Source organism: Mastacembelus armatus, chromosome 24 (genome assembly GCF_900324485.2).
Source record: "Mastacembelus armatus chromosome 24, fMasArm1.2, whole genome shotgun sequence".
NCBI lineage: Eukaryota > Metazoa > Chordata > Actinopteri > Synbranchiformes > Mastacembelidae > Mastacembelus > Mastacembelus armatus.
This window is the reverse complement of record NC_046656.1, coordinates 7,276,836-7,290,318: the sequence shown is the minus strand read 5'-3', so window position 1 is coordinate 7,290,318 and position 13,483 is coordinate 7,276,836. Positions and strand designations below refer to the sequence as shown.

Below are 13,483 nucleotides of genomic sequence, written 5' to 3'. Positions count from 1 at the left end.
AAAAATAAATTAGATTCCTCTCACTGCGTGGAGACTGAGCCATGCCAGTGCCTGGTGTAGTCCCTGTTGATGAAGATCTTCATCTCTTTCATCTTGCTTCATCAGGCAGGAGGTGCTACCCTTGTAGGGCAGCATGACATGGTGTGGTTGTTAAAAATCCAAGATGTCATAGAAACCTATCCTATTCATCATATCCACTGTAACATTGATGGACTCATGCATGTCTCTGCCTTATGTGGTTTGTTACTACTGAAGTGTTTCTCCCACTGCCCTGTGTGAAGCAGCAGAGGGGGGAAGGTGAAAGTAACAGACGTGGCAGCACAAATTATTTGTTTTCAAATGGTGCAATGACTATAATCATCTTTCTCTGATAGTAAACTGTACAACTTGACATGTACTTAAACTTGCTGCTTACCTCTGAAGTAGACATACAGTAGTTCTCTACATGTGTAAAAGATGCTTTTACGCCTCATTGACCTGTGCCTGGTTTAAAATGAAGCAAATGTAAAAGGAAATACAAAAGAAGAGTCCTCAGTCTTATATTGTAAGGTCAATATATTGTAGATGTAAAGCTTAATATTTCCAAATTTGCAAAATTAATTTAAGAGTAATAAAATAGGACCCTGCCCTTAAACCCTCAAAATAAGATAAGGGGAAAAATACCCTATAATGAAGGGACATAAAAGAAGTTTCAGATAGCGCAACAGTAGCTCTAAAGAGTGCAGTGAGCAGTATTATGAAAAGTGTGTGTCAGTTGAATCCTGAAGTTCAGGCAGGACTTGCCTCAGCAATTACTCTCAACATAAAAGCATATTGTCTCTCTAGTACTATTTTTTCTGAACTATATAATGTGGCCACTTGCCATTCTGATTAATATTTTTTATCCAAAATTATCATTGTACAGCCATGAGTACGATTAACAACCATGGTTATTAATAACTTAGACTGAAAATATTGCATCAAAGTGTATTGAAATTGTATATAAATGGCAGTTATATGTAAGTTTTACAAAACTAATCACTTCATGTGAAACAATAACAGAACATACACCCACACTGGTACAATGTGTCAGCACATGTATTTTGCACAATACATATGCCAGTGTTTTTATAAACTGTGTACAATTGGAGGAGACTCAAATGCAAATGGCAAAAATCAATATTGGAAGCTTTCTACCTCCAATGGCACGCGTGTGTGCTGAATCACAAGCATACTCTTCTGCTGGAGCTGCATATTTCTCTTGCAGAATCAGTAACAAATATAATCCAAAATTTCTTTTTGACACTGTAGCCAAACTTACACAAAAGCAGCCGTGTCTTAGCAGCTGATTCTTTACAGCTCATAACTTTTCCTGCAACAAAAATATAATATTAGATGGCACAATGAGTTCCTCATCTCCAGCTTCTTCCACAGAACCAGATAAGCATTTTGCTGAATCCCTTTTTTAACAAATCTTGAAACTAGATTTTTTGACTCATTGTCTAAGCTTCTGTCAGTTTCAAAACCTTCTTTTTGCCTCATCACTTTTTGACCATCAAAGCTTTTCAAACATCCACTTAAAGAAACCGGAGCTTGACCCAGAGTCTCAGTAATTATTGACTAGTCTCCACCTTTCTTTTCTAAAGTACCATTAAGAGTTATGTGTCAGCAGCTTTCAGCCCACATATGTGTTTGCTCAGTATGGATTCAGGCTCCTCTTCTATTAGTTAATTTTAAGTGCAGGTTTTGACACCACAGATCATTGTGTATGCCTAGACTGAAAAATTTAGTGTCTCTGACCTGGTATCATAACTGAAAGAACAAAATCTTCCATAATAATACTGCATCAGTATGTTCAGATGTTTAATATAATAAGTACCTCAGGGCTCTGTGCTTGGCCTTCTGTTTCTCACCTCTTTGCAAATTAAATGCAGTCATGGAATTCATGCTGATAGCAGTCATTTGTATGTGCCTGTAAAAGCAGATGATGGTAAATGGTCTTGTACTTGTATAGCACTTTTCTACACTCAAGTGTAGTATAAAAGCGTTTTCCTACACTCAAGTGCACTCAAAGCACTTTTATACTATTCGCACATTCACCAATTCATGCACACACACACACACACAGGGTCAACTTGGGGTTCAGTGTCTTGCCCAAGGACATTTCAACACATGAACTAGATAAGCCACACTGAAACCACCAACCTTTTGATTCATGTACAACCTGCTCTACCTCCTGAGCCATAGCCATGATCCCTCTGAGGTAATTAAATTAGAAGCCTGATTGTCCACTGTAAAAATTTGGATGTCACATAATTTCCTGTAACTAAACTTCAATAAAACTGAGATACTGGTCATAGGGTCAGCCTGAAGTAGACTCCAGTTTGATCAGTTCACAGGAACTCATTACAACTATGTGCAGATTTTTTAAAACAATATTTGATATGAAATATAAAAACTGGTTAAGTTAATGGTCCTTTCCTTAACTTACAGTGGTCAAAACGCTAGGGCTTGCTACCTCGAGGTTCTGTGGTGCGCCCCCACAAGACAAACACCACACACAGATAAGAAGACACGACAACTTAGATATGCACTCCACATCCACTGACTGTTGTGAATATACTCTCTACAACTAGTGACAATTTTCACCCAAACATGCAGTTTGGGACTAAGGCCATGCCTGCACCCTGCGATTCTCTACCTAGAAATCAAAACAAATTATTTAGCATCACAAATGTACAAAGAACATCAAAAAAGATTATTTCCCATTATGACAGACAAAGAGTCAGGATAAAAACAGGGGCTCTTAACCATTAAAATGAAGCTATTGCAAATAGAGAGATAATAATGAGATACATTAGCAAGAACAGATGAACTTATGTTTTGACATGAAACAAAATTATAATAAATCAATAAATAATGCTTGACAAATATCCTTCCTAACATCATCCTTATTTTACCTTCATGAAGGTTTTGTTTTGCTCCTAAGCCATGAGAGAGGACCAGCTTCTTGTACAGGCTTAGGGGTTCTCAGATAAAAAACAACATATGGAATAGCTTTACACAGCAACACACCTAAACATTACTGTATATAAATTAAATTCAAACTCTGAGACCACAATAAACTATAAGCTCCACCTCGAACCAGATGCTCCTATGAACCCACACTAAACACAACCCAACTAAGAACAACCCAACCAGGTTTAAACAAAGGGATGCTTGTCATACACACCTGACTTAGAACAGACCGACCTAATGGACAGCCCTACCCAAATCATTATATTTCACTGTCCCCTCTCTAAAAGACAAATCAAAGACCTGAGCAAGACCTCCTATTTTACATTAACATAGCTAAAATTTTGTGTCACACCACTCGGGTTCAGATCGGGGAGGCTGTTCCTCCCAATCACGCCCCTCCAGGTTCCACATGAGCATTGAAGTCCCCCAACAGACCATAGGCCCATAGGCCGAGACAACAGTGAGAGACCTGTCTCCGACCCGAAGGCGCGGGGAAACGACCCTTTCATTCCGGGGGGAAAACTCCAACACATGGCGGCTAAGCTGGGGAGCTATGAGCAAGTCCACACCAGCTCGCTGCCTCTCATCACGAGCAACTCCAGAGTAGAAGAGAGTCCAGCTCCTCTCAAGGAATTGGGTTCCAGACCCCAGGCTGTGCGTGGAGGTGAGCCCGACTATCTCTAGTCGGTAGCGCTCGACCCCCTGCACAAGTTCAGGCTCCTTCCCCCCCAGTGAGGTGACATTCCATGTCCCTAGAGCCAGTTTCAGCGTCCAGGGATCAGGTCATCGAGGTCCCCGCCCTCGACCACTGCCCAATCCACAGAGCACCGGCCCCTGATGGATCCTCCTGCGGGTGATGGGTCCACAGAAGTGCAGCCCCACGTCGCTCTTTCGGGCTTTGCCCAGCTGGGCCCCATGGGAGGCCCCACCAGGTGCTCACCAACGGGCCCCGACCCCAGGCCTGGCTCCGGGGTGGGGCCGCGCCGTACCGGGCAACATCACAGTCCTTGCTGTTTTCTTCATAAGGGGTCTGTGAGCCACTCTTGTTCCGGTCCGTCACCTAGATGGCGAGAGAAGAGCCATCCTTCCTCTATTATTCCACCTGACGTTTCTTTGTTTTTTTTCCCATTAAAGGGATTTTAATTTGATTTCAGAGTCTAAGGACAGGAGGCATCATATGAGTGGAGCAAGTGATTTTGGGCTATAAGAATAAGAAGGGTTTGTTGAGTTTCATGCTTATAGGCATAATACTGTGAGACCATGACATCCAAATGGTCCAAAGAAAAGACACACATGAAGTCATAATTGTATGATAATAAACAACCTTATAGCTCTAGCAAGAAAACAAAAAAACACAAACGTAGAAATCCCTGGAGCTGGAGAGTCCTCATTTACATCTGAATTCTCAAACTTTAGACAAAACTTCCAGTTCAGTGAAGTGCCGTGTTCACTGTTGTTGTCTGTGCTGCAGTTTGGCAGATTCATCAACATTATATACAGTAGATCCAGGAGAGTTAGTTGATAGTTCTGTTAAAAATTAACTAGGACCTGCCTCTGACCAATTCCAAGAGATTTCTGGCCAGACCATCTGCACTGATATTACACAACTCACAAAGCATATGTGCAAAAAACAGCTGGCAGGGTGATAGATTTTAGTTCATAGTTTATCATGACTTTCATTGGCATCCAGTTAAGTACAAGTACAGAAGACAGTGGGTTTTGAGGGAAATATTTAGAAAGGGATAAAACAAAAAAAAGAAAAAAAAGAATTGGCCTGTTTTCTCAATAATTTAACATCAGCTGGTATTGTATACCAAGTAACCCCAAGCTAAGTTAGTTAAACATTAACTCAAGTTTAGTTTAAAAGACTGAAATAACATGACACACTTGATGTTCAGGTCAAATCTTTATTTGACTTCATGTTGAAAAAGAAAGTATATTTAGAAGCTGACTCATTGATGCTTCAAGAGATGAGTGTTTGTCAAGTCTGTTATATTTGCAACAATATACAACAGTCAGTCAGCTGTATACAGTGTACAATGATGTATTTAGACCAGGGGTGACTAACTCTGGTCCTCGAGGGCCACTGTCTTGCTTATACCTGTCCCCGTGTTGCCCACTGCTGTGGGGTCACTGATCTTGCCCATGAAGAGGACGTTCCTGCTGGACCTTTCCAAGATGAAGACCAAGAAGGGTTGGTTAACTCTGATGATAAAAGGCAGGTTCTTGGTCGTGACCTCAACGGTGGTCGTAGCTGCTGCTTCTGTTCCTGTTTCATCCACACTTAGAAAAGCTTGGTGGGACACCTGTAGAGGAACCAGGAGGAGCCAGTCAGTGCCTAACAGACCTCAGGTTTAAAAACACTGTAAAGGCTACAAGCAGGAAAAGGTTTCTCAACATCTAAAAATAATATAAAACATTTTGCTATGCTGCAGCACTATCCTGAACCATGGCTCTTTGTTATGAGCACATGTTTTGATGTATATGGATCATAAACTGGTATAATGAAGCTGAAGGGCTGTGTGCAGATCTTACCTTAGAGACTTTGAGCTCAACATTATCAGACATGGCAGAGAAATCAGCATTGTCTCCAAAAGCATCAGTGATGCCCATTTCTTTCAGTATGTTCTCCAGGGAGGCACCAGTGGAGATGGAAAATTTTGGTATATGAACTTCCACATAACTGGGAGACAAAGAACATCATCAAATTAATACAGCAAAGAGCTGACTAACAGCACATGTGACAACGCTACACTGTATCTCATGAACATATTACTTTAAGTTTGAAGTATATACAAGTATTGTTAATTGATTCAGTAGTTACTCAAATATTCACTTATCCAGCAGAGGCAGATTGACACCACAAAAGGAATTCAGTGAATGACTCACTAACTAACAAAGTACAATCTGCTAATTTCCTTGCAGTTTGTGTTAGGCAGCAAGTTAAATCTAAATGACTCCCACAAATTTGCTTTACCACAAACTACCACATTGTCATTTACTCAATAACAATGTATACCAAATTAAAAAAGAAAGAAACTGACTCACTCTTTTACCTCTTTAAGAGCTTGTTATGCCAGTGCCTGATGTAGTCCTTGTTGATCAAGCCCTCTACCTCTTTCATCTTGCCATTATCAGGCATGGCAATCATCATGGAGGTGTTACCCTTGTAGGGCAGCACGAGAATAGTGGTGTGGTTTTCAGAATCACGGTAGAAAGTGTAGTAATCCGTGTTTATCATCATGTCCACCTGAACCTTGGTGTTTTCATCCACCTGAAAGTCTTCTTTGTGTGTGTTGGAAGATGAGAAGGGGCTCACCCACTCTCCTATATGATGGTGAGTGAAAGATGAAAACAATGTATTTATGTCAATACAAAAACGTATAGATGTTAAAATGTAATATACAATGTTTAAATCATTTAACTCTTCTGTTGTGGTGTCTTGGCATGTTCACAAGGAGCCATGCACATACTTCCCTACCTCTGAAGTAGACATAGTTGATCAGCACCATGACCGTATTAGAGTCCAGGTCCTTTACCATATTCTTTATCTTGTCATGGGTTTTATTAGCAATGTATGTGTTGATTTCAGTTGCAGCCTCTTGAGGTTTGAAAAAGTCCACGGTGAACATCTCACCAGAGTAGTAATGCTTGACATCATTCAGAAACTTCTCCAGAGGGTTAAAGCCAGAGTGCAGGGCTACAGCATTGCCAAGATTCAGCTGCTGATGCTCCTGGCTCTGGCCCAGCATATGTAAAAGATGCTCGTACGCTTCATTGACCTGAGTCTGGTTTAAGGTGCTGTACCCTAAGCTGGAGAACAGCTGGCTGTGCGTTTCACCAGAGGCTCCTGTGGACAGCATGGACAGGGCGGTGGAAATGCCCAGAGGTGAGAAGAAGATGTTCTTTCCAGCAGCAGTCTGGGCATTGAGACTTTTGTAGAGGGCGAAGGCAAAGTCGGCATTAGGAGAGGACAGCTTGTGGCAGCTGAGCTCGCTCTCTTGGTGGTGGTGATGGTGGTCTGCCCAGGTTAATGACAGCAGCAGGGCTGTGAGTACACAACTAGCAAAGGTACCAGGCATCTTGACAAGCCTGGCCATAAGAAAAGAACAAATACAGAAAGCTGTTAGTCTGGGTCAACCACAGTAAATGAAAGTTTCATCTAATAAGAAATTTTCAATGAATCATGTTACCTATAAATAGCATTTCACTCTAATTGTATCATACATTTTCTCCTTATACGTTAAATTTTTAAAAGTTCCCAAAAATGATATAAAACATTCAGCGTAAAAGAGCCATGCTCACCGTTTTGTTCCTCTGTGCTGCAGTTTTTCAAAATCACTATTATATACAATAAGTCCAGGACAGTCAACTGACAGTGCTGTTAAAAATTAACTAGGACCGGCCTCTTCGCCCGACCTTGTCCAAAAGATTTCTGCACTGATATAACACAACTCACAGAACATATCATGGGTAAAGACAAGCTGGCAGAGTGGACGATCTTTGGTCTAAAACGTGTCTGAAACCGTTTTTTTATGAGTATCATTATATGTGGATGAGCAAACAGACATGGCCATGTACATAATGTAGGAGGGTGTTTGTATACTTTCAGTATGAATACTAAGTGGTAGTGTTTGCTAACTTTAAATATAAAAGCTGAAATGTATCCTTTAACCAGACCTTTGAGTGTCTTTGTTCAGCCACATGAATTTTATTATTGTTTGTTGTAATTGTATAGAAAGAATGATTTAATAAACTAAATACAATAATTATGTTAGCTTCAAAAATTACTCTGCTAATCTTCCTCTCTCTCCACCTGTTTCTCTCCCCTCATGGCAGGACACTTAAATGTACCATACATTTGCAGTATACTAGTTAATACAAGGTACTCGTGCATTAGTTTATGTCATGCATGGATCAATGCTTCTGTCAGCATTAGATGACCAATACTATTTTAGTTCAATGCTGATATGTATTAGAAGCTTCACATTATTGCTATGGTTGGCTGATGCTGGTCACCCACCAAGATGCCTTTATCTTCATATAATGTTCATTCATTCATTCATCCATCATCTATACCCGCTTATTCCTATTTAGGGTCCCCAGAATCTGCTGGAGCCTATCCCAGCTCTCTTTGGGTAAGAGACAGGGGTACACCTTGGACAGGTCACCAGTCCATCACAGTCTTTATATAACATTTCAGGTATATATATACAGTGGGTACGGAAAGTATTCAGACTCCTTTAAATTTTTCACTCTTTGTGTCATTGCAGCCATTTGCCAAAATCAAAAAAGTTCATTTTATTTCTCATTAATATACACTCAGCACCCCATCTTGACAGAAAAAAACAGAAATGTAGACATTTTTGCAAATTTATTAAAAAAGAAAAACTGAAATATCACATGGTCATAAGTATTCAGACCCTTTGCAGTGACACTCATATTTAACTCACATGCTGTCCATTTCTTCTGATCCTCCTTGAGATGGTTCTGCTCCTTCATTGGAGTCCAGCTGTGTTTAATTAAACTGATTGGACTTGATTAGGAAAGGCACACACCTGTCTATATAAGACCTTACAGCTCACAGTGCATTTTCAGAGCAAATGAGAATCATGAGGTCGAAGGAACTGCCCAAGGAGCTCAGAGACAGAATTGTGGCAAGGCACAGATCTGGCCAGGGTTACAAAAGAATTTCTGCAGCACTCAAGGTTCCTAAGAGCACAGTGGCCTCCATAATCCTCAAATGGAAAAAGTTTGGGACGACCAGAACTCTTCCTAGACCTGGCCGTCCAGCCAAACTGAGCAACAGTGGGAGAAGAGCCTTGGTGAGAGAGGTAAAGAAGAACCCAAAGATCACTGTGGCTGAGCTCCAGAGATGCAGTAGGGAGATGGGAGAAAGTTCCACAAAGTCAACTATCACTGCAGCCCTCCACCAGTCGGGGCTTTATGGCAGAGTGGTCCGATGGAAGCCTCTACTCAGTGCAAGACACATGAAAGCCTGCATAGAGTTTGCCAAAAAACACATGAAGGACTCCCAGACTATGAGAAATAAGATTCTCTGGTCTGATGAGACCAAAATTGAACTTTTTGGCGTTAATTCTAAGCGGTATGTGTGGAGAAAACCAGGCACTGCTCATCACCTGCCCAATACAATCCCTACAGTGAAACATGGTGGTGGGAGCATCATGTTGTGGGGGTGTTTTTCAGCTGCAGGGACAGGACGACTGGTTGCAATTGAAGGAAAGATGAATGAGGCCAAGTACAGAGATATCCTGGAAGAAAACCTCTTCCAGAGTGCTCAGGACCTCAGACTGGGCCGAAGCTTCACCTTTCAACAGGACAATGACCCTAAGCACACAGCTAAAATAACAAAGGAGTGGCTTCAGAACAACTCTGTGACCGTTCTTGACTGGCCCAGCCAGAGCCCTGACCTAAACCCAATTGAGCATCTCTGGAGAGACCTGAAAATGGCTGTCCACCAACGTTCACCATCCAACCTGACAGAACTGGAGAGGATCTGCAGGGAAGAATGGCAGAGGATCCCCAAATCCAGGTGTGAAAAACTTGTTGCATCATTCCCAAGAAGACTCATGGCTGTACTAGCTCAAAAGGGTGCTTCTACTCAATACTGAGCACAGGGTCTGAATACTTATGACCATGTGATATTTCAGTTTTTCTTTTTTAATAAATTTGCAAAAATTTCTACATTTGTTTTTTTCTGTCAAGATGGGGTGCTGAGTGTACATTAATGAGAAATAAAATGAACTTTTTTGATTTTGGCAAATGGCTGCAATGACACAAAGAGTGAAAAATTTAAAGGGGTCTGAATACTTTCCGTACCCACTGTATATGTGTGCTGCTGAGCACAAGTTTAGTTTGAGTCAAAGAAAACAAAATGTCAGCTTTTCATGGCGTCTTTATTTCACTTCATTTTGAACCACGTTGCAAAGCAAGAGCACAATAACAAGTTGAGTCAATATGTGTTTGCCGTTGTATCAAGCAGTATATATACTAACATTTTATAAATGTAACTTTGTCATATACAACAGGCAGCCGTATACAGCGTACAATTATGTATTTAACTCTTTACAGACCTAGTCAGGTTCAGGTGTTTGTTATGTTGAAAGACAGCAAACAACAAATCATTTATTTGTGATTAATCTGTTGTCTTATAAATCAAACTGCGATTTGTTCATAATTTTCTCAGTGCTCTCATCATCACTGTGCCATCCTTTAGACACTGAGGTAAAAATGAGCTACTAAACATTACTGCGGTGTGAGAATATAAGGCTCATCATCTTTACGCAGCTGTGGGGTTGCTGATCTTGCCCATGAAGAGGATGCTTCTCGTAGAGTGCTCCAGGATGAAGGCCAAGAAGGGTCTGTTGACATTAATGTTAATGGGCATACTCATGGGCATGATCTCAATGGTGGTGGCAGCTGCTGCCTCTGTTCCTGTTTCATCCACACTCAGCACAGCCTGGTGGGACACCTGTGGAGGAAGCAGTCATTGTCACATTGCTGGGAAAACTATAGGTGCTAGGCTCTGTAGCATTTACTGTAACTTATGTATTTGTGAATTTCTTAATGTTAAACCATGAATAATTGTCATGAAATAGGCGTAGTCCTTTAATGCTATCAGTCCCTGTAATACTTATGTGAAGACACATTTACTGATCCCACCTTTGACACTTTGAGCTTGATGCTGTCAGACATGCCAGAGAAATCAGCACTGTTTTCAAAAGCATCAGTAATTCCCATTTCTTTCAGTGAGTGATCCAGGACGGCATCAGCAGAGATAGAAAATTTCGGTAGGAACAGCTCCACAGAACTGAGGAACACAGAACATCACCATGGTCAGAATCACTGTGACAAACAAAGGACCTCTGGCTACTTTGCTCAGGTTGAGCTGTACTAATCAGCTCAACCTGAGCTCAGCTCAACCAATCAATTAGGCAAATCAACATTGTCTTTCATTAGTTTATCAATGTTATTTTTATGCAGTCACTGCACAAAGGCCCAACACACACCATTCTTATAATCCTACAAATAAATAATGCTGTTAATGTATCTAGGGTGGAAAAGAAATCTGAATTCCTCTCTTACTTCCTGTAGAGCTTGTTATGCCAGTGCCTGATGTAGTCCTTGTTGATGAAGCCCTCCACCTCTTTCATCTTGCCTTCATCAGGTAGGACAATCATCATGGAGGTGTTACCCTTGTATGGCACCATTATAACAGTGGTGTGGTTGTCGGTGTCATGATAGAAGTCGTAACGTCCCATCCTCTTCATCATGTCCACCTTAACTGTGGTGGTTTTGTCCACGTGGAAGTCTGCCTTGTGTGTATGGTTACCATCGAAAGGTTTCTCCCACTGTCCTGGGGTAAGGGGTGTGAAATGCAGTGTGGATACTGTCTACACTGTAGACTCTACAGAGTGGTTTATTTCACATTTATATGGCATGTTCTTTCCTTTTACAACACTAGGTAATGTGCACCAGAACTTGTACAAATGCAGTGCCTACATTCATTAAAGCAGTTGGCTAACAGCATGCATGGTCTGTGGTCTAAGAATTTCTTTGTGTGTGTGTGTCCTACCTCTGAAGTAGACGTAGTTGATCAGTACCATGGCCATTGAAGGGTCCAAGTCCTTTACCATATCTTTGATCTTGTCATGGGTTTTACTGGCAATGAATCTGTTGATCTCAGCTGCAGCTTCATCAGGTTTAGCAAAGTCGACCTTGAAGATCTCACCAGAGTAGAAGTGCATGGCATCTTTCAGGAACTTCTCCAGAGGACTAAAATCAGTGCGCACTGCAACACCATTGCCAACCTCCAGCTGCTGAGCCTCCTGGCTGTGGCCCATCATGTGGAAAAGATGCTCGTACGCTTCATTGACCTGAGTCTGGTTTAAGGTGCTGTACCCTAAGCTGGAGAATAGTTGGCTGTGCGTTTCACCAGAGGCTCCTGTGGACAGCATGGACAGGGCGGTGGAAATGCCCAGAGGTGAGTAGAAGATGTTCTTCCCAGCAGCAGTCTGGGCATTGAGACTTTTGTAGAGGGCGAAGGCAAAGTCGGCATTAGGAGAGGACAGCTTGTGGCAGCTGAGCTCGCCCTCATGGCTGTGTTCAGAGCTGTGGTCATGGTGGTGCTGGTGGTCTGCCCAGGCTGCAGACAGCAGCAGTGCTGCAAGTGCACAACTAGCAAAGATACCACGCATCTTTACAGCCTGGTCAGGGAAAATCAGAGTACATTTATATTAAATAGGGCAAAAGAATTCATGATGGCCTCTAAATTGCTTTACATTATAAAAAATATTAATTTGTCACCATGTCTTCAAAACCCAACATCCAAACCTAAATTGTTTCCAATAAACGTAAATTAAAGTTTTCCAGGATTACAGCTCCCTAAAAACCATATTTCAGGAAAGTCCTGTGCTTACCTTTCGCCTCCTCTTTGCTGCAGACAGGTTGTCTCAAACCTCCCCATTATATACACAGGAGCTCTGAGAGTCAGCTGACAGTTGGGTCAAAAATTAACCAAGACCAGCCCCTCATCTCAGTACTCTGCTAAGAAACATCAGGTTGGATTATATTCAGTGGGGCAGCAGTCACTCAGCACACCACAGGTGAAAAGCTGCAGCTAAAAATGTGTGTAACTATATGGAAATATAGACATGCTAATGCTCACCTGCTGAAAACAACCAAAGCTGCCATTTAGGGTTGGATATCATCTGTTTTTTCCCCTCATAATTTTGTCGTTACCAGCAGTTCCCCATGGCTAATCAGGGTTGGAATAGGGATGGGGTAACCCTCTCATTTCACACAGCATTGCTGCATTCTCATATTTATTTCATAAAAAATATGAAGTCTTTCTGCAGCATCAGCTTGGTTACTTTATAGTCATGCACTGCAGAACTATTTTTCACATGTGTAATTAGAGAGAAAAAGAAGGAGTGTACTGAAGGAGCCACACCGCCGGTAATTCTCACTTGGTCATGGCTTCAACATCCCATCATGAACTGACCTTATATGGCTGAGAACACAAATGCTCCTGGTAGTTTTTCCCATCATGCCTTGTAAACATAAAAAAACTATAATTTCCAATAAATTTCACATATTGTTTTTTTACCAGCTAAACATTCATATTTTCAGTTTTAATGTATTGTATATACTGTAATGTACTTTATCCTGCATAGCAACATTATCTGTTTACACGTAATTTATACAGCATGTTTTCTTTGCCCCTAATTCTACAGAAAACTAACTAGCTTTAGTTAATAGTTGTCAGCAACATGTTGCTAATGCTACTTTTTATGACATGTCATCCAAGTCCCAAAAAACACTCACAAGGATCATTAATCATTTAAGTATGGGGATAATAGCACACGACCGCAGACAAAAAGCTGTGTAGAGAATGAAAGGAAAGACCTTCACAGAGAAATTCAAACACTGCCTGCTGTGCCACCACTGCACACCGGGTCAAATG

The 13,483-nt window shown here is 41.3% G+C and overlaps 2 protein-coding genes across 3 annotated transcripts; both read right to left on the bottom strand.

Annotated features, from left to right (window-relative positions):
- Nucleotides 1-4,884: 4,884 nt before the first annotated feature.
- On the bottom strand, nt 4,885-7,318 carry LOC113137236 (alpha-1-antitrypsin homolog). Of its 2 annotated transcripts, XM_026318752.1 has the most exons (5): nt 7,303-7,318; nt 6,479-7,089; nt 6,054-6,324; nt 5,533-5,680; nt 4,885-5,303 (listed from the first exon to the last, which is right to left on the bottom strand). In XM_026318752.1, the coding sequence occupies exons 2-5, from the start codon at nt 7,077-7,079 to the stop codon at nt 5,061-5,063; spliced, it is 1,263 nt and encodes a 420-aa protein (XP_026174537.1). In that variant the 5' UTR covers nt 7,080-7,089; nt 7,303-7,318; the 3' UTR covers nt 4,885-5,060. The 2 variants fall into 2 exon arrangements, with proteins under 2 accessions (XP_026174537.1, XP_026174536.1); XM_026318751.1 differs by lacking the exon at nt 7,303-7,318 and having other exon boundaries at nt 6,479-7,097.
- Nucleotides 7,319-9,895: 2,577 nt separating this feature from the next.
- On the bottom strand, nt 9,896-12,558 carry LOC113137141 (alpha-1-antitrypsin homolog). The gene is made up of 5 exons (XM_026318589.1): nt 12,438-12,558; nt 11,594-12,224; nt 11,104-11,374; nt 10,681-10,828; nt 9,896-10,489 (listed from the first exon to the last, which is right to left on the bottom strand). The coding sequence occupies exons 2-5, from the start codon at nt 12,213-12,215 to the stop codon at nt 10,298-10,300; spliced, it is 1,233 nt and encodes a 410-aa protein (XP_026174374.1). The 5' UTR covers nt 12,216-12,224; nt 12,438-12,558; the 3' UTR covers nt 9,896-10,297.
- Nucleotides 12,559-13,483: the final 925 nt, after the last annotated feature.